This window comes from Ptychodera flava, chromosome 7 (genome assembly GCF_041260155.1).
Source record: "Ptychodera flava strain L36383 chromosome 7, AS_Pfla_20210202, whole genome shotgun sequence".
Classification (NCBI taxonomy): Eukaryota; Metazoa; Hemichordata; class Enteropneusta; family Ptychoderidae; genus Ptychodera; species Ptychodera flava.
The window spans coordinates 42,579,913-42,601,759 of record NC_091934.1 but is presented as its reverse complement, the minus strand read 5'-3'; the positions used below and the strand labels follow the sequence as shown (position 1 = coordinate 42,601,759).

The window sequence follows — 21,847 nt, the reverse complement described above, 5'->3', positions numbered from 1 at the left end:
ATATTTCTTCAATATAATATGAATCTTTACACCTTGTTCATGGCATAGATGTATGGACGTACACATACGATTGTATGTATGTATGTATCTATGTATGTATCTATGTATGTATCTATGTATGTATCTATGTATGTATCTATGTATGTATCTATGTATCTGTGTATCTATATATCTATGTATGCATGCATGCAGTGTTACATAATAACAAACTCAATCATCCTCAACTTGCACAAAATATTGTACGCAGGTTCATGAACTCCGAACTAAGAGATTATTGGAGGCGACATTAGTTAAAACCAATATGTCTCAATTAAGAATTGTGAAAAACATCATATGGTAGGTAGAAATGAGGTAATACATGTAAAATCACCCTGGCAAATTGGTGCGGCATCTACAAAACACTCAATATCCGTCTCCACAAAGACGCCGACACGCGACTAGCTGGTCAGATTTGGCACTTGATTTTCTAATGATATTCAGAAAAATGTAGATGTTAGACTTTATTGCCAGCGGTTATGAATTGTACTGTTTACACGTTTTTGGGTTTACAGGTTTTACGGTAATTATCTTCGTATACTAATTGATTTTTTACGAGTTTGTCTTTACAGTTTTATAATTCCTTTATGCAAAGTGTAGTCCGCATAGTCATTGTATGTATGTATGTATGTATGTATGTATGTATGTATGTATGTATGTATGTATGTATGTATGTATGTATGTATGTATGTATGTATGTATGTATGTATGTATGTATGTATGTATGTATGTATGTATGTATGTATGTATGTATGTATGTATGTATGTAGTGCAAATGTATACCAATTTCTGCAAATCAATCCACTCTGGCCTGATCAAATTTTCTGAAACTTTCACATAATGTTGTGTAAATACTATATAAAATCGACTATTTTGTTTGACAATAGTTTTTTTTCATTTTGAATAAGAGCCATTTTAATTTTGCTTATCATGATTTTAATTAATGTCAGTCTTTCAACCCCTGCCCTTTGAAGAATGAGGATAACTATTGCAAGATAAAATTGTCGTTTTTTCTACGTATACACTTGTTTCAAGTAAAATAGTAAATTTCAGGAAATAGTATCAAGTATTTGACTTAAATTAATTTTATTATTAATATAAAAATTGAGGATTTTTACCCCAAATATACACCCACTTCATCCTTTGAGTAAACTACCGCTACCATACTAAACTTTAAATTCTCAATTTTTTGAAAATATATAGTATGAGGGGGTTCCCCTGTCATCTTGGATGACAAATACTCATTTGAAAACAAAACTGTATTGGTAACGTGCAGCTCCATCTTAAACGGGCATGTTTGTAACCATACATGGGAAAGTCTTTACTTAGTCGTTCATCATGGCTAATGACCATTACGAGAAGTCGTGAGCTTCATACAGTTACAGTGCGAAAAGTGGGCCATTTATATAATTTGAGTGCAAAGTATTAATTCATCCCAAAGACTCTACTGTAGTGCATACAGTTCCGGTAAGTAGCCTGGGGGTTATAAGAAGTGTACCACATGCAAAAGTTTCCCATGAATTGTGAACAATAACACAGTACTTATCGGTGATTCATACTATTTGGATGGAAATATTTGATGGAAAATGTTGTAATCAATGATACTGACAGACTTCTTAGGTGCGGTATTGTAAGGCATGCGATGCGCATTGATGAGGTCTCTGACTGTAGGGACATGAAAGAGCATTTATGGTAAAATACCATGAAAGCTGTTAAAATGAATATTTATCGTACAACCCATGGAAGGAGCTCCAGGAAGGTGTAAATAACATGATAAATTGTTCAAGTTTGGCTTTTTGTGAAACAATGACCAAAAAAATATATGATACCTGATGGACTTCCGGGATATACTGCATATGAAGTCTACTTGTTGTCCATATGGTTTCGTCTCGTAAATGACATTTTCAATCACAAAACTATTATAATTAATGTTGGTTTGGTCAACTTTATCATCAGTCAAGCTGTAAAAATGCTTTACCTTTCAGCTCATTTATGCCGTGCAAAAAACGGGTTCTCTTCAAAAAATGTAAATTTAGTCGCGTTTCTGTATGTCTGAAAGCAAGTGCTGATTTCTGCAGTTTTGCTGGTAGTTGAGATTCTCTAAAATGTTGACAACGTTTGATGTACAGCGATACGGGCGCTCTTTGGTCAGTGTATCAGAAACATTATTGACAATACCCACTTTTACTTTATAGTGTTATCGCGGGGTTATTTTGAAAACTTATAAATAGGTAAATTAATTCGTGTGTCTGTAAGTGATGTATTTTCCTCATGAATAAAACACAAGATTTTGGATTATTTCAAATGGTAGAATTGTTTTGGTTTCGAGTAGAAGCTCTCATCATCCCCTCATTTCAATATAGGAATATGTAAAATGGATAATTTCAGCAACAACTAAGGTATAATGTTAGTTTCGCGGTTTACCTATCTGCCACTGAAGCTTTTTTGCTGTTGTCATTTGTAAGACATAACGTCATGAATAGAACGGCTTCTTCTACTTCATAAGTGAGAAATGAACACAAGGGAACAATTTTCAAAGTATTATAAATAATGCATGTGCCTTTCTAAGCATGACAGGTCTTTGGCAGTATGGCCACTGTATCGTGTTACTGTAACATTTTCTAAACTTTTGGATGGTTGAGCCAATCGGATATGGGCATAACTCGAATAATTTTTGATGGTTTAAACATTTTTGCTTGATTCTGAAAGAAAGAGGGAAAGTGAACATTGGATCAAATAATAGTCGAAATGATATCACGGCTGGAGTTTCAGAATAGGAAAAGGATTATAAAGCCTTCTAGTAATCATTTTTATGTTTTATTTATCTACACACACTCAGACAGATTTATGATGTCGGCAAAATGCATTTCACCCAGTCTATGTCATTTACATAGCATTTTCATCTCCACTTCAGCTCCTAATGGTTTTATGAGGGCCTTAAGGAAATGACGTATAGCAGTGACTGTCATGCTATTCTCCTTTGACGGATGTTTTGAGTTGAATATTATTGCACAAGCGATGCACGAGTTTTCCGCTCGATAGTTGCTTCGATCATTTTTCTAAACGAACTTTCAAAATGAAGGCAGCGGAAACTCAACTGACTAGTGTCCAATTAAAAATGAGCCACACTATAACCATTCAAAATACCACTGACGAGGTCTACACAATTGGACTGTTATGAAGTATACTTTTAGAATTTCTGCTAAAGACGTTGGCGCACTTTTTAATTTCGATTAAAAGGTACAACATTTCCATCATCCCGTTTACAATGGCCTTTTGAATGTGTTATGTAGGTCAAAGCAAAGGCTTGCGAGGTTCAAAAACATATGCGGGTACTATGTGTAGACAAAACCCATGACTAATTTTTAGAATGACCGTAACCCCTGGAATGATATGGTATACAGAGTGAAGTAGATGTTTTCTTCATTTTCGAAGTGTGAATTTGAGGGTTAGTCAAACATTATTTCTATTGTTGAAGGTTACAGAAACATCTGATGAGTCCCCTTTTTTGACGTAGATTCGAGAAAAGACTGGTTTTCTTACATCGGTGTAGATTTCTTCAGATAACGTAACATAGATCTAACGTTTCCACATTCATATAGAAGTGGTAATTGTCCATTTGGACTAACCAGCTACGTTAAAGTAAACTTACTTATACCTATAATTGTCAATCTTAAGTATAGCCGACCGAAGAATGACTGCTTGACAGTATAGGGTAATTTCCATTGTAATGAACGGCATTGTTTAAAAGGAACTGTGCTGCAAACTGCACTTTGTGTAAACAAGAACACAAATTAAAGTAATGATTCGATGGAGAGCGTTCAGCTCTTTTGATTTCTAGAGTAGAGTATACGGTCTCCAAGGATTCTTTTGCGGCCATTAGTTTTGTGACTGTGATTTCTCACAACACACTATAACACCACATGCAGGCAAAGAAGAAAAGGTCATCCAAATGGATTCATTGCCATTTGGGTATATACGATTTTTATGTTAAGCTATGCAAACATAACGTTCCTACAAAAAGTTCGCGATTGTGCGGATTGATAAGCTTACCACAAAAGGCATCGCACACAACGTTCTGTTTGGATCAAGGTGAAATATTTTTCCACCACGTCTTGACGCCCATTCAAGTTTTTTCGAAGGGCAGATCAAAACACTGGGGACATACTAAACACTTTTCGCTTGTAACCTACGAGTATCTTGAAGTATATCAGTCGCAATAGTTTCGATATCAAGATTAATGCTTTAATAAACTGTTGGATAGGAATTTCATGAGATAAGCTTGCGATAAGACGTAGTCTAATGTTTTTATTCATGACACTTTTAAACTTGATTTGACAACACAATGCTGCTGTTACTTACCATATCGACAATCTGAGTTATTTGCATGGTAAGATTGACGTTTACCGCATGTGTCCAGTTCCAAATCGGACGAACTTTCTTGTTGTAATTTCGGAACATGTCTTCAAAAAGTTTCTGCTCACTTCCGGCAAAAGCACCTACAGAACAGACAAGAATATCGAATAGTTGGAAAACAGTATTCTTCACACAAGACAAACAGTTATCCTTCAATTTTGATGCAATTTTTAGAACTGTAATTTCCGGAGATCATAAAATATCCCAGTAAATCATTACAATTGAAAAAAAATATCAGCTGAGGTCAATATCTTCAGTTGAAATACTGCCTTTAGATTGCAATAAAATTGGAACTCACTAAAAATCTGCAGTCTGTAAAGCAATAAATCAGTCGGCTTCTGGAATGTCATATACTAGTGTGGAATGGTTTGAAGCATTGATAGAGGAATACGAGCGGCGGAATCCAATAAACGATGAACGATACCAGAAATGTTCAGTAAACAAAGAAAATGACTCGACTTGTGTAACGCCATAGCATCAATAGCAAATACGAAAACCGCAGCAACAAGGACAACAAATAATGACATTCAAAACATTCATTATTATAAAAGGAGAAACTTTATCCTATTCGTTCAAGTTACTAGTTCATTGGAGAAACCAAAGTCAAATGTGGGAGTAAAATGTCATAAAAAGAAAATCAAAAGTTACAATAATGTGATGTATTCATCGCTTAATGGAAACATATCTTTGCTACATTGTTGATTGATGCGGAGAGTTTACCCCTATTTGTAACAATCACCCTATTTGTAACAAAATTTAATTTTCAAAAAAACTTTGCCGTATATGTTGAAATATTAATAAAATATGCATATTTGTATGTTTGAGGGCAATTTTCTTTTTTTTTCCTTGTCAAAACTCATTTTTCCGAAACTGCTTTTGTTACAAATTGGGTTGATTGTTACAAATAGGGGTGACATGTGTCAACCCTATTTGTAACAATCAACCCTATTTGTAACAAAACCTAAAATTCAAAGAAACTTGGCCGTATTTGATGAAATCTTGATGAAATATACATATTAGTATGTTCGGGGGCAATTTTCTTTGATTTCCTTGTTGAAACTAATTTTTCCGAAAATGCTCGTGAGATTAAATTTCGTTGTGCAGGTTCCTAGGGATAAGAGCCCTACTCGTAAGATATAATCAAGTCGTGCAGATACATGCCAAAGGTTTGTTTCGGGGCAATTTTCACCATTTTCGGTCAAAAATGTTAAAAATCTTGTTTTCTGACCAAAATCATACTAAACCTATATGGGGTTAACTTTTGTTACAAATTGGGTTGATTGTTACAAATAGGGTTGACGTGTCAACCCTATTTGTAACAATCAACCCTATTTGTAACAAAATTTAACCAACTTGAAACTAAACCTAATTTTCAAAAAAACTTGGCCGTATTTGATGAAATCTTGATGAAATGTACATATTAGTATGTTTTTGGCAATTTTTATTTTTTCCTTGTCGAAACTCATTTTTACCGAAAATGCTCGTTAGATCAACTTTCGTTGTGCAGGTTGCCTAGTATAAGAGGCCTACTCGTAAGATATAATCGAGTTGTGCAGATAGATTTGTTTCGGGGCAATTTTCCCCAATTCGGTCGAAAATGTTAATAATCTTGTTTTCTGACCGAAATCATACTAAACCTATATGGGGTTAACTTTTGTTACAAATTGGGTTGATTGTTACAAATAGGGTTGACGTGTCAACCCTATTTGTAACAATCAACCCTATTTGTAACAAAATTTAACCAACTTGAAACAAAACCTAATTTTCAAAAAAACTTGGCCGTATTTGATGAAATCTTGATGAAATGTACATATTAGTATGTTTTGGGGCAATTTTTATTTTTTCCTTGTCGAAACTCATTTTTTCCGAAAATGCTTGTTAGATTAACTTTCGTTGTGCAGGTTGCCTAGTATAAGAGGCCTACTCGTAAGATATAATCGAGTTGTGCAGATAGATTAGTTTCGGGGCAATTTTCCCCAATTTCGGTCGAAAATGTTAAAAATCTTATTTTCTGACCGAAATCATACTAAACCTATATGGGGTTAACTTTTGTTACAAATTGGGTTGATTGTTACAAATAGGGTTGACGTGTCAACCCTATTTGTAACAATCAACCCTATTTGTAACAAAATTTAACCAACTTGAAACAAAACCTAATTTTCAAAAAAACTTGGCCGTATTTGATGAAATCTTCATGACATATACATATTAGTATGTTTTGGGGCAATTTTTATTTTTTCCTTGTCGAAACTCATTTTTCCGAAAATGCTCGTTAGATTAACTTTCGTTGTGCAGGTTGCCTAGTATAAGAGGCCTACTCGTAAGATATAATCGAGTTGTGCAGATAGATTTGTTTTGCGGCAATTTCGCAATTTTCCCCAATTCGGTCGAAAATGTTTATAATCTTGTTTTCTGACCAAAATCATACTAAACCTATATAGGGTTAACTTTTGTTAGATTGGGTTGATTGTTACAAATAGGGTTGACGTGTCAACCCTATTTGTAACAATCAACCCTATTTGTAACAAAATTTAACCAACTTGAAACAAAACCTAATTTTCAAAAAAACTTGGCCGTATTTGATGAAATCTTGATGAAATGTACATATTAGTATGTTTTGGGGCAATTTTTATTTTTTCCTTGTCGAAACTCATTTTTTCCGAAAATGCTTGTTAGATTAACTTTCGTTGTGCAGGTTGCCTAGTATAAGAGGCCTACTCGTAAGATATAATCGAGTTGTGCAGATAGATTAGTTTCGGGGCAATTTTCACCAATCTGGTCGAAAATGTTAATAATCTTGTTTTCTGACCGAAATCATACTAAACCTATATGGGGTTAACTTTTGTTACAATTGGGTTGATTGTTACAAATGGGTTGACGTGTCAACCCTATTTGTAACATCAACCCTATTTGTAACAATCAACCCTATTTGTAACAAAATTTACAACTTGAAACAAAACCTAATTTTCAAAAAACTTGGCCTATACATATTAGTATGTTTTGGGGCATTTTTATTTTTTCCTCGTCGAAACTCATTTTTTTTTCCGAAAATGCTCGTTAGATAACTTTCGTTGTGCAGGTTGCCTAGTATAAGAGGCCTACTCGTAAGATATAATCGAGTTGTGCAGATAGGTTTGTTTCGGGGCAATTTTCCCCAATCTGGTCGAAAATGTTAATAATCTTGTTTTCTGACCAAAATCATACTAAACCTATATAGGGTTAACTTTTGTTACAAATTGGGTTGATTGTTACAAATAGGGTTGACGTGTCAACCCTATTTGTAACAATCAACCCTATATTGTAACAAAATTTAACCAACTTGAAACATAACCTAATTTTCAAAAAAACTTGGCCGTATTTGATGAAATCTTCATGACATATACATATTAGTATGTTTTGGGGCAATTTTTATTTTTTCCTTGTCGAAACTCATTTTTTCTTAAACTAGTCATTAGATAAAATTTCGGCGTGCAGGTTTCTAGGGATAAAAGGCCTAAGAGGTAATCATGTTTTTCAGATACATGCCAAAATTTTGTGGGGGCATCAGTCACTAATTTTGGTCTAAAATGCAAAACAAGTCTTCTTTTCTGACAGAAGTCATACTAACCCTATTTGTATCAAACGTTAACGCTATTTGTAACACTTAAAACATAAATTTTGCTCTTCCAATAACATGGTTTCAAAATAGGGCAGTTAGGTCGGCTGGTTTTCTTTTCCCCTATATTTTTTTTAAATATGCACTTTTCAGGGGTTCAGGGCGATCTAACACTTACCACAACATTTCCAGAAAAAGCGTATCATTCATATTAAAGGACTAATTAATAAAAGACGTCGACGTCCCAAGCAAAAATCAAATATCAGGTGACGAACACGTGATTTTACGGGGTTTTTCTGTCTTTTTGTTTCTTCCGTGTTTACGTTGCTAAAACGTTTAGGGTCGCAGTCTAAAAAATAGGGTAGGTCGGGTTATCGGAACAGGACAAATTTTTTCTTTTGCCTATCCTATCCATCTGCAGGCCACCGAGACTTTGGTCGGCCTCTGTAAAGGATGCTTCATAGTAACTTAAATCATCATCAAACTTTAAATTTTAAAAACTTTCAATCACGTCGCCCTCGAGTTCTATATTTTTTTCCTCCTTCAGTCGTATTTTTCTCTGTATTACTCCACTAATAATGCCGTACAGCAATGACAATGCCGTAAAATCGATAATTTTATCAAGCTTCAGCAGCCGAAAACCATATGGAATTAAGGCAGAAAGGACCCATCATGTAGTTACTCATAACCCAAGCCAGGCACAGATAGGTGAGACACTACACATACGGTGTCCAAAGTTAGAGAGTGGAGTCGTTTATGTTCCAGATACCTTCGATCTGGTATTTGACCTTATAGTATCGGTCACCCAAATAACCGAGTAGTTCAGATATCATAAAAATATAATCAAGTGCATTGTTTTAGAATTCGAGGGACAGATACTTCTCGATCTTAGTAATCATAATGTTATTGAATGTTATCGTGATCCCTATGAACATAAAAAGTAGAGATGAAACGTGATTCTGAAGAGTATTCAGAATGAAAATCTCCGAATCTAAGAAGTGGTGCTGCCGATGCAGATAATAACATCGTTTATGATAGTCTACCTCTTGAGGTTTATGATACGAAATATGCCATGCACTTGACTCATCCCTTCATCAAAGGTCATAGGGTTACTATCAGCGCTCGGCAGCAACATCGAGTGGGAAATTACCCTTGTGTCTCTGTCTCCTAGTTAATTGTCAGTGAAAATCTCCCTACAGCAGGTTTATACAAACTGACGAATATTCAATTTGAATATTAAAATGGTTGTAGACTTCATGACACTACTGACACTGGAAATGCATTCAACATTTGAATTTACAGTTGAGAAATACCTAAAAAAACAACATTTTCCGACGTTGAAATATTTCAGGGCTAAAAGCAAAACTAAGAAATCATTCTTGATATTAAAACAAATGCAAACCAACTGGAACGTTCCAATGCCTGCTCAGAGGATCAACCAAAACCAACCTTTAAGGGACCCATCAAAGGCAAAATTCTTAGATACTCGCCTACATGCAATACCCAATCGATTTCAAGAAAAAATGTAGCATTCTTCACAAGCAAATTAATAGACAGAGAATGCACGGCAACATAAACCAAACAGAAACCATACTCAAAACCGTAAATAGAAAAAACAAACAAACAAACATTCACAACATAAAATGACTTGATCTTCACAACAACATTTAGGCTCAACACATATCAAAACAAAGGATAAAAAAGAAAGCCCGTCAAAATATTTGGAAGAACTTGATAAGTGGGAAGCAATAAAAACCCTTTTGCCGAAACAATCGACAAGAGCCTACAATAAACAACAAGTGTATAAATTAAAGCAGCGGCATTGAGGGTTCAAATGAATCCAAACAAATGCCAAGGCCGTATCTGTGATGAATTATCTGAAAATTAGGTAAAACGTCACCACAAGGAACCTTCATACAAAATGTCAAAGCAATAGGACGAGCAGATTCTAAGAAGAAGATTTTTGACCCGTTTTTTAGCAAAAATGGCGAAATTGCCAAAAAAGAGTCGTGCATAGATCAGCACAATTCAATACGTCTTGAAGGAATTATCTCCAGAAACCTGTATACCAAATTTCAAAACAAACCATCTCGCAATTTTAGAAAACATATTTTTTTGAAAAACGACATATTTCCCCAAAATATAGACCTAAATACGAATATTTCATCAAGATTTCATCAAATACGGCCAAGTCTTTTGAAAATTAGGTTTTTTTTACAAATTATTAAATTTTGTTACAAATCCGGTTGATTGTTACAATATAGGGTTGATTGTTACAAATAGGGTTGACACGTCAACCCTATTTGTAACAATCAACCCAATTTGTAACAAAAGTTAACCCCATATAGGTTTAGTATGATTTCTGTCAGAAAACAAGATTTTTAACATTTTTGACCGAAAATGGTGAAAATTGCCCCGAAACAAACCTTTGGCATATATCTGCACAACTCGATTATATCTTACGAGTAGGCCTCTTATACTAGGCAACCTGCACAACCAAAGTTAATCTGACGAGCATTTCCGGAAAAAATGAGTTTCGACAAGGAAAAAATAAAAATTGCCCCAAATCATACTAATATGTATATGTCATCAAGATTTCATCAAATACGGCCAAGTTTTTTTTGAAAATTAGGTTTTGTTTCAAGTTGGTTAAATTTTGTTACAAATAGGGTTGATTGTTACAAATAGGGTTGACACGTCAACCCTATTTGTAACAATCAACCCAATTTGTAACAAAAGTTAACCCAATATAGGTTTAGTATGATTTCGGTCAGAAAACAAGATTTTTAACATTTTTGACCGAAAATGGTGCAAATTGCCCCGAAACAAACCTTTGGCATGTATTTGCACGACTTGATTATATCTTACGAGTAGGGTTCTTATCCCTAGGAACCTGCACAACGAAATTTAATCTCACGAGCATTTTCGGAAAAATGAGTTTCAACAAGGAAAACAAAGAAAATTGCCCCCGAATATACTAATATGTATATTTCATCAAGATTTCATCAAATACGGCCAAGTTTCTTTGAAATTTAGGTTTTGTTACAAATAGGGTTGATTGTTACAAATAGGGTTGACACGTCAACCCTATTTGTAACAATCAACCCAATTTGTAACAAAAGTTAACCCAATATAGGTTTAGTATGATTTCGGTCAGAAAACAAGATTTTTAACATTTTTGACCGAAATTGGTGAAAATTGGCCCGTAACAAACCTATCTGCACAACTCGATTATATCTTACGAGTAGGCCTCTTATACTAGGCAACCTGCACAACGTAAGTTAATCTAACGGCATTTTCGGCAAAAATGAGTTTCGACAAGGAAAACAAAGAAAATTGCCCGAAAACATACTAATATGTACATTTCATCAAGATTTCATCAAATACGGCCAAGTTTTGTAGAAAATTAGGTTTTGTTTCAAGTTGGTTAAATTTTGTTACAAATAGGGTTGATTGTTACAAATAGGGTTGACATGTCAACCCTATTTGTAACAATCAACCCAATTTGTAACAAAAGTTAACCCCATATAGGTTTAGTATGATTTCGGTCAGAAAACAAGATTTTTAACATTTTTGACCGAAAATGGTGCAAATCGCCCCGAAACAAACCTTTGGCATGTATCTGCACGACTTGATTATATCTAACGAGTAGGGCTCTTATCCCTAGGAACCTGCACAACGAAAGTTAATCTCACGAGCATTTTCGGAAAAATGAGTTTCAACAAGGAAAACAAAGAAAATTGCCCCCGAACATACTAAAATGTTATTTCATCAAGATTTCATCAAATACGGCCAAGTTTCTTTGAAATTTAGGTTTTGTTACAAATAGGGTTGATTGTTACAAATAGGGTTGACACATGTCACCCCTATTTGTAACAATCAACCCAATTTGTAACAAAAGCAGTTTCGGAAAAATGAGTTTTGACAAGGAAAAAAAAAGAAAATTGCCCTCAAACATACAAATATGCATATTTTATTAATATTTCAACATATACGGCAAAGTTTTTTTGAAAATTAAATTTTGTTACAAATAGGGTTGATTGTTACAAATAGGGGTAATACATGCGGAGAGTAACATTCTGCAAATAGACTATACTAGTATTGGGAGTGTGCATCAAGTGTAAGAAAGGGAGCAAGATTATTGACGTTTTGCAACACATTTTCACAAATTTAGAGGAATGGTTGTTTCTTTACAAATTCTACACACATCAGTGAAAATCACCATTGAACTTTAATCACCAACAGCTGAAGAGTGTCTCCAAACAGCAATAGAGATGCATACAACAGTTCTAGGTCGCCGTTGGAGGACGTTTATGGACGTAAAACCTATTTGTATTGTGGTACATTTCAGAATATTCGCCAAGGAGATAACATATAAAGTTGATGCGTTTCCTGCAATCAGACAGCATATTTCGGATGTTCGTTTATTGGATATTTTCAAATTCGTATTCTTGCTAAATTTTGCATGCAAAGAAGATGAATTTCATCCATTTTCAATATACATTCTGATGTAAGCACCCCATGGTCAGGAATATTTTAAGCACACGCACTATTCTACTTTCAAAAATCCTTTACATTTGCTTGAATGACCACAGTCCAGTTCCTCTGTTATTTTCATGGCTTAGAGCAAACTACTTTGTTGAAAAAGTTAAAACCTGTGTCTTCGACAAAGAATCCACCACCCCCCCTCCGATTGTGCACAAAGTGACCAACAGTAGCAATTCCACAGCTGTACTTTAAAACGTTCCAATGAGTGAATATGAATTAAAATTCTTCCGCTAATGAGACTCTCGTGAAATAGAAATGTAGGATAATGTCTACCTGATCAACGCATGGGGTAACTAATGTCATGGTCAAACGAGTAAGCTAGACTAATGTTTTATTTTGTAAATATTAACTCGGCAGCGGCTAATTTCCGCACACATTTACTTTGTTAGATGAACAAACGATATCGACATTACGGTACCCCTGGAACTCGTCGTTAAGGAGCGACCTGTCTTCGAAAAACGTACGGCCGTTCATAATACCATTTGCATAGCGGATGGCTTTTCGCTAGGTTCAGATGCTGTTCAAACTTTGTGTTGCAGTCTATTTAATGTCTCCCGTCCTTCTTAATGGAAACCGAATAGCTCACTGGAGCACTTACGGCTGGCCCATCAGTGAAGTCAAGCGAAACGGAAGATGGTATTCTATCTGCTCGTAAAATGTAGAAATACATTCTAAAATCTGCCCTTAAAAGAAGAAGGGAATATCAAAGCTGCTACTATGACCATCCAAAAGCATAGCGGTGGGTGCCAGTGTTAGAGAATCAATATATACTATAAGGGACAGGTTTTTTCACCAGCTTTAATAGTTTGATATAAAAACCTTCAAGGCACAATAAAGGACTAGAAGCACGTAAATAGTCAGTGGCGTAAAGTCCTAATGCCAGAACCAGGGATCGAGTACTTGAACATAACAGTTTACATCACCGAGTAAAATACTACCTAGGTTTCATTATATATTTTTATTTATCGTCCATCGATAGCGAGGCTGTCTCTCTTTCCGGTAGACCTTGTCTGGTCGTTTTTAATTAAGTTTCTACGCGCAGATTGAGTAAAACAAACACGAATTAAAACCAACATATGAAATCCTAACCACATCAACAAACACTGTTCTAGTGCTGCGCTCATAATACCAAATTGATATCAATGCTCTTTGTAGATAGAAGTAAAGGTCTCACGATGACATAACTATAACTCAAGTTTATTTCGGCATATTCATATCTTGTCATGATTTTGATAGTCGTGTTTGATGTGGCAATTTTAGTCAGTGGCACTGAGACTAAAATGTAGTGTACTGTCAATTTCTGGTAGTGGGGAATATGAAATAAATCGCAAAAAACATTAATTCTTTTAATTTACATACATAAATTCAGGACATAAATTACACTATGGATCGCATTGTCTATTACAACCAAACCCCTCGTGATAATTTACATTAATCTGAATCTCAGAAATCTCAGAAATTTAAAACTGAAAACATCAATGCTTTACACGTAACAAAAACCCAGACTTACTGTGGCAATTGTCATATTATTTGGTGATGCTGTTTTGAGTTTCTAGTTACGTGTTTATAATTAAAATTATATTGAATAACAAAATGGTTGGAATCGAGGTCACATACTGTTGTTGTAAGTACCTGCATACTGCCATAATCTTCGTCTGGTGGCATGATGAATTATTCTTGTGTCTCATAGGACCTTTTATCAGCGTATCAGTCTGGTATTAGCAGAATCCAGCCAGTTTTCGTTTTATAGCAGTATGTGGCTAATACAGCATCATCTAGTAACAGCTTCGCAGGGAACTAAACCGTCTAAAAATAGGATTTTAGTCCGTGGACGCAACAGACCGTTTTCAATTAGCATGTTATATGGGCCAATGTTACAGCTGGAATGGTATGCTAACACACCTTATCTTAGATGCACGAGTAGATTAGCAAAGAATCGCCTGTACTTATAATATAAAAGTCATACATTAACAATCTAGGCAGACGGAAAACTAGTAACGTTGTGCATGACACTCCATGCGTAACCGCTGAGACAGCAGTGCTGTGAAATACATTCCGTTTTGATGTGCGGTATGGGAAGCTAGGAATACCCCACTGAGGTCAATCAAGCCGGGTTATGAAACGTTGTACAGACAGCGACGTGGCTTTATACGGTTGAAATCTCAAAGAGAAAAACTCAACATTCACTTTGGTTACACGAACGCAGTACATATATCAACATGTGATCAATACACAGAACCGACGTTTACCAAAATATATAGACTTGTATGATCTACATTAAGCTGCTGTAGATACCTACATTTAAAAGAAACTGCTTCCAAAGGTTGGTCGACAAAACATGATAGAATAAAACAAAAACCAGCGGACTGCCCACGCCTGTCGTACTGCGAAAACCTTTCCATAATGTGGATGCTTGCATACTCGTATGGCCACTGGCAAGCTGTTACACGCTTCAATATACTGTACTCTTTTGAAATGGGTCAAAAAAATTGTTTGCACCATCATTTGTGATGCGGTATAGATTCCTGAATATCAAGCACCTATGATATCTCAATTAAAACAGTAGTAAGCGATGGGACTGGATTTAATTGTTTTCACGAGACAATTAAACTTGTCAGTCAAATTATAAGTTCAGACCTTTGTTCACACTAGTTTAACGACATGCAAGACGCCAAATTGATGTTTGATATCTGATATTTACTGGTAGCATCAAAATCACCCACTGGGTAATCTAGTTTAATGTTTTAGAACGAATAAATAGGCCATAGTTTGCTATGTCTGCTCACAGAAAATTCATAGAAAAAATTAATTTTATAACGAAGAGATATAAATACGACTAAGAAATGATAGATTTAACTACAGGAGAAAATGACCGAAAAAGGCTTTACCTGTTGCTATGGTGGGTAATGCGAGACTTAGTAGGGAGAGCACGCCCCGAAAATACAACACCATGGCCGAGAGATTTGCGAGCTGATTGGACCAGCGGTTCGTCAATTTTGTTTCTGTGAATATCATGTGATGCACAAATTTCGATTGCACATCCTGCCCATTCTTTGAAGAACCCAGTCGTCGCAACCAGTGGAACGTCAAAGTGTAAGTTCCTTGACTGGGTACAGTCTATCGTTTGCGGATGACGATGAAGGCAAGCCGTAGGGTACTTTTTTCAAATGAGCCGCACAAAGTAAAGGTCTGAATCATAAATTGACGAACACGTGACCGGTCCCGTTTATGGATTGGAGCAGACACGAGCGTCGCGTGGAGCGTCGCGGTCGACGATAAATATGATTGGTCGACGACGCCCTTCAGATCTTACTTAATCGTATAAATATCAAACAAATCTAGTAACGACGACTTACATCAAAAGTGAATACCTCACCGTTGTGTGGACTGAAGGTCGCATTTGTAACCGTCACTAATATATTCGTTTTCGGTGATATTTATATAGAAGCACCAGGTCAGAAAAATCTGCTGGTATACATTATAGCAATTCATTGTCTGGACATCTATGGAAATTCTATTAACTATCCACACAAAAGATACATACCATATTGCATCGATGCAACGAAGATGATTCTTAATTTTTACATAAACGCATCGTCCCAAACACAGGGGATTAAGGCTTGCTGAGTAACAGAAGTGAGAAGTTAGAAGAGTTCTGAAAATTTAGACGTTTTACAAAAATTTGTTCTTCCTAAAGCGAAATATCATACAGCGAAAATAAATAAAATACCACTTGTGATTACTATTTTCGCAGCAACTTAAAAGTCAACCGATTAGCGAGAGATGAAGATGAGCGATGACGGTCGTGAAATTATCTTAAGCAATACTGTTTTAAAATTATTAGTATTTTCAAAGGAAGGCAAGATTTGTAGGTCGCCAGCAAAATTGACGTTTAAAATGAAGGATGCAAAATATATGATGCAAGGCAATCTCATGTAATGTGGAGAGCAACAATTTTAGTATTCGGTACAATTGCACCGTTTATGCAGTAAGAAGCGCACAATATATAGCGAAGGTACCAGCCCTCAAACTAGTCGATATTCCGCGAATAATTTTGGAGTGATCAAATATAAGATCTTTGCATTTGCATGGTTAAAAAGTTATTGTAGTAGAGAGCATTAAGATGTGTAGGTTGACCGATAAATGTAAATGGCACATGGTATCAGTGAAAATTGCCCGTCATTATTACAGGGTTTGCACCTTAAAAGTGAAAGTTCGCCTCATATTCATTCACACAAAAATTCATAACACTGTTTCATTATCAAACATTAGAATTAGTGTTCAACATGCCTGTTTTGCTTAAGATGAACGAATTTCCTCAAACATAACAATTCATGAGATTTAAATGATAGTCATTCTTTGTCTTGAAAGAATAAATTTTCGATCTCAACATTAGAGTGTGAAAACTTAACAAGGGATATTGTATGAACCCTTTGATAACCTTTTTATTTATTTCGCCCTGTGAAATAAAAGTTTTTGATTCTTCTTACTAAAGTGTTTTAAGGTAGTATGCACCTCGAAAGTAAAAGACTTTTAAACTTTTGCTCTAACTTTCCTCAAGGAATCTTTCATACATTCTCTTTCAAAATAAAGAATAAAAAAGGGGGTCACCGTGCAAATTTTGGTACTAGAGAAACAAATTACCCAAGATTTACCGATATTAGAAATTTAAAATGGCTGCCATCCCTGTGTTAACTCTATGGAGAAAAATAAAAATTTTCGAATTTCGAACAACTAAGCCGGTAAAAAGTTTTCTTTCACCAAGAGCTTTAAAATGAACCCCCACATGCGGTATATCAGAAGAGAATTGTAAAAGTTTGAGAGTCAGAATGTCTGTCCCCGAGGTACGCTCTACCTTAAAAACAAAATGTTTGTCTGGCAAACACAACACATCGTCCATAATGTGCAAGATCATTTTCAAAAAATCCTCTTCCTACTGCAATGCAGATATCAACATTCTACATTAAACGAGTAGAAGATATGCTGAAAACTGAAGACTACCACTTCCGATATGAATGTGGAGGTACAAGAAGATACCCCATTTCACATACGCAACATATATGATGAGTAAACACATCAAATTCTACAGCAAATGGACAGTCGTCAGGAATTTAATGAACGACAATTTACGGTATTCCAAGATATTCTGAATAGCAAACGTGATTTTATGGCAAAAAGTAACTCGTAATAATGAATTGTTCTGCAGGTACATATTGTTGACTTTTTTAGATTGCAAGAGATTCGCTGATTGAGATGTGTTTAATCTATTCAAGTATATGATTTTTGTAAAGTTCATTAGTCGCTGTTGCTTGGCAAATATTTCATTATGTAGGCTACACAACTTGAAACGATTCGTTCTCTTGGAACTATAAACTCATCGCTCGATGATATGCAGCACGTTGTTACAGTATATTCTCCAGGTGAAAAGACTCTACTTGTTACTTACGAGTAAAAGTAGCCTTTTTACCTTTTAAATGGAATTTATTTAATATGAAAAATAGTTTGTGTTGTTTGGCTTCTTGAAATATTGGTCAACTATGCACAACCTTCAACCATCCTTTCACTTAGAAAAAATTAAACATTCAATTTAACATTTTCAAAAATTCATTCAAAAGTCAAGTTCTGTGCAGGACAGTCGCCATGCGTGGCTGAACATACACTGTTAAAAATTTTGAGCCTCATGCAAGCTTCTCTAAGAAATCTTAATTGACGGTGCCTTTCATATCGATAAGGATAGCAACTTTTCCTTACATTTCGGCAATGTTTACTGGTCATGGGAAAGCAAGTCGGAAAAGGGAAAATCGATTTTGTCTAGGGGTATGAAGCAAAATCATATTTGCATTCAGCAAAGGGGTAAGCTTTGACACTGCGCAGTTATGTACCGTCGCCATTTTCACCCAAAGTGCCTTTATGCAAGAATTCCAAGTTTAATAATATCACAGAAATTTTAAAAAAGAGCGACTTTGTCCATTCTAATGAACTATATCATTTATTTCTAAAACAACACCACATAAGTGCATATGATATATATATATATATATATATATATATATATATATATATATATATATATATATATATATATATAGTTCGACAGTGTAGATATACGTTTAAAGCTCGAAAACGAAGGGTTTAATACTGTTGCTTGAGCGATTTCAACAATCTTTGAGATTTTTGTTCTTGAACAACCTAGCCTACCCCCATTGATAGATCACAAAGACACGCTACTGTCGTATAAGGACAATTGATTATAATTGTGTTACTTTCGTCGGTTTCGCAACCAAGCAGTAGTTTGCTCACTAGAATTTATAACAAAGGAGAGAATTTCATACACAGTACTTTGAAGGACTAACTCTAAAACCGTCTGTGTTTCTTATCGTTTCTTTCCTAAACTCTTAACAACCAAAAACTACATTTGCTGAAGCTACAATAGACAACCTATACAGGTATAGAATGTCCATACATGGAGGAAACGAAGAGGCTGGCGGATTGATGAGGTTGCCTTTGAATGACCCTGTTGAATTGAGATTTTTGTATCATGGTCTGTACTTTAACGCCGCATTTAAAGTTATACAGTCACCTGTAATCTAAATATGCCCATATATGGTCAAAGGAGCGTTCCTTGGTATTCAAATGCCCACGTGAGGGCGTTTTTTTAAAAGCGGCCACCCGCTTATAATCTGTGATTGGTTAGATTTTCTCTTTCCATGGTAACTGTGCCAAAATTGGAACAGGTGACACTATACCTTGAAGTTCTATTCAATGACTATTGTTTGTAATTTTGTAATTAAGAAATGGAATTACTACAAAGCATCGATCAAACTTCCGTAAAGTTTTCACATGCTTAGGATGTGCTGTAAAGTTAAGTCAGCAATCCTTTACAGTATATTGTATAACTGATATTTATGGCATGGAATATTTGTAGCATTTTACATTTAATTAGTATCCTTTGACGTAATGGGATGTGCCGGTAGGAAGTTTGGGAAACGGCGGTTTAGCGGTTGATTGAGTTTGTATACCAATCAGAAGACTGGACAATTATGAAAATATGGAAACTATCTGCAAGTTATTGGCCAATAAAAGTGGTAAAACCTTTTCCTCTGTCGACCGAAAACTTGTTTTTTAGCCATTCCAAACTCTCATTTACATTATGTCGTGCAAAGTTTGCTTGAGTCCATTACTGGCTAAGAAGGGGATAATTAATGATATTATGGATCCTATAATTTTGGCATTTCTAATTAATTTGTAGATATAGTAAGCATATGTGGCCACAATGCTAGATAATCGATAAGCAACATTATGAGTAATAATGTGGGAGATGACATGACAAAATTTACTAAGGTATAATATAATCCCATATAATGGAAGAATTATTGATTCTCATATATATATATATATATATATATATATATATATATATATATATATATATATATATATATATATATTAGTTTCTCATACAATATATATATATATATATATATATATATATATATATATATATATATATATATATATATATACATATATAAATACAGACAGAAAGACAGACATACTTGCATTTATATATGCCACAGGCAGACACCAAGACATACTTGCATTTGCAAAATGATCAGAAACGAAGTAAACTCTAATATATTATTGAAGGGGAAGACGGACAGGCTTGAAAAAAGTTTTTGCCATGCAATAAAAGTGTCGTAGAATGTGTGGTCAACGAGGAGTAAACATGAAACAGTAAGATCTAAGCTCGCCTAGGGACCTATTTGCAAAAAATGTTATTGAGCTCATACTAGTTTATGGCCTTGTATATCTGTATGGACACGAAAAATCCATTAAAGTGGTGAAATGCCAATAGTGAGACCCTAGTTTTGGCAAGGACACGTTTTTTAGGGGTAATTCTACTTTTTGCTCTTAGATGTACAAACAGAGGAAGGCAGCGTCATATGGAAGTTGCACTTAATGCAGAAGCCACTTGAAAGACATGGAGACACATATTAAACAGTGTCTGTGATTCGTACTACAGATGTGTGTATTGACAAACTTGTCAATCATGGTTGGTTTCACCATGGGTCGTTTCACTTTTCAAAAGTGACATCAGGTATTTAATTTTATACACGTAGATCTATCTTTTGTTTCATGAAATGCTTTCTTCACAATAAACACATAGCGCTCTAAAATATAGATCAAATTTCTGTTCAATCAATCAATTAATCGATCAATCGACAATCGATCAAACGATCCATCGATTGACCAATCATAATAGAAGCAACGGTTGATAGTACGCTTGGTGAATGACATAAATCCCTTTTCAGAATCTGTATGAAAATACATTTCTTGTACGTTAGAAGTTTCCACCATTTCATTTTTTCCACACCATCGTTGAAAGGATAAACTCGGTAAAAACTATCAATTTAACAAAACCTGGCGTTCCAGTTCCCTGTTCGGATGACAAATTAAGTACAGCATAAGGGTTCCGTCTCATTAAGAGGTCTATCGGGGGAAGTCGATATAGATACCACTCGTTAACCTTTGAAAAGTGGTAATCTGACCGGTATCTATTTCCATGCCAACAGTTATGACTAATCATTCTTGAGGGAAATGATCACTAATTGGTAGAGTGGCAAAAGTGTATCTTTTTTCCAATCATACTATTGAAACTTTACCCATTCATGTATCTTTTAACAATGATTCAGCATCCATCGGAGGTGGACCGCCTTCCCAAGGATGCGGATACTGGGATATGGTTTGCGTTACATGAAACACAATAATTTTTCACAAATATCACTAACCAGTGTTATTATTATGGTATGTTGCAACATTACGTAGATTTCTTTGTGCGTGGGCTGAGCCATTTATTTTGACATACTTGTGTGCATTTTACATTTGACCAAATTGCACTGTTATAATGAAAAACCCAACCCGATACCGACATGCAAAATTGCTATTATTGTTCTCTGACAAAGCATTTCGATCTGTGTATGAAATTCATTAAATTTTACGAACCCGGTCCTTAATAAATTGCCTCGTCGGACTCTATCGATATGTATTAAATTCGGTTATTTCCACCTGACACCTCACGGCTGACGTGTAAACGACTGTGTAAAATTAATCTCATGGCCTGTAAAATCAATGAGGTAAATAGCAATTTATATGCAAACACAACCTTCTCCACAGTCAGTAGCTATTGTAATCCTTTAGATATTGTTGATGTTAAGCAGAGAACCACATTTTAATCCTATGTGTGTAGGAATG

At 35.1% G+C, this 21,847-nt stretch overlaps 1 protein-coding gene across 7 annotated transcripts in view; it reads right to left on the bottom strand.

Moving 5' to 3' along the window:
* Positions 1-21,847, bottom strand: part of LOC139137594 (neuronal acetylcholine receptor subunit alpha-10-like) — a 244,689-nt gene that overhangs the window by 15,839 nt on the left and 207,003 nt on the right. For 6 of the 7 annotated variants that reach the window (XM_070705780.1, XM_070705781.1, XM_070705783.1 and 3 more), the window contains one exon: positions 4,399-4,535. In XM_070705780.1, coding sequence (XP_070561881.1) covers positions 4,399-4,535 — 137 coding nt within the window. Of the gene's footprint in view, positions 1-4,398; positions 4,536-15,483; positions 15,765-21,847 lie in introns of those variants that run through there. The other variant, XM_070705779.1, reaches the window with a different exon arrangement.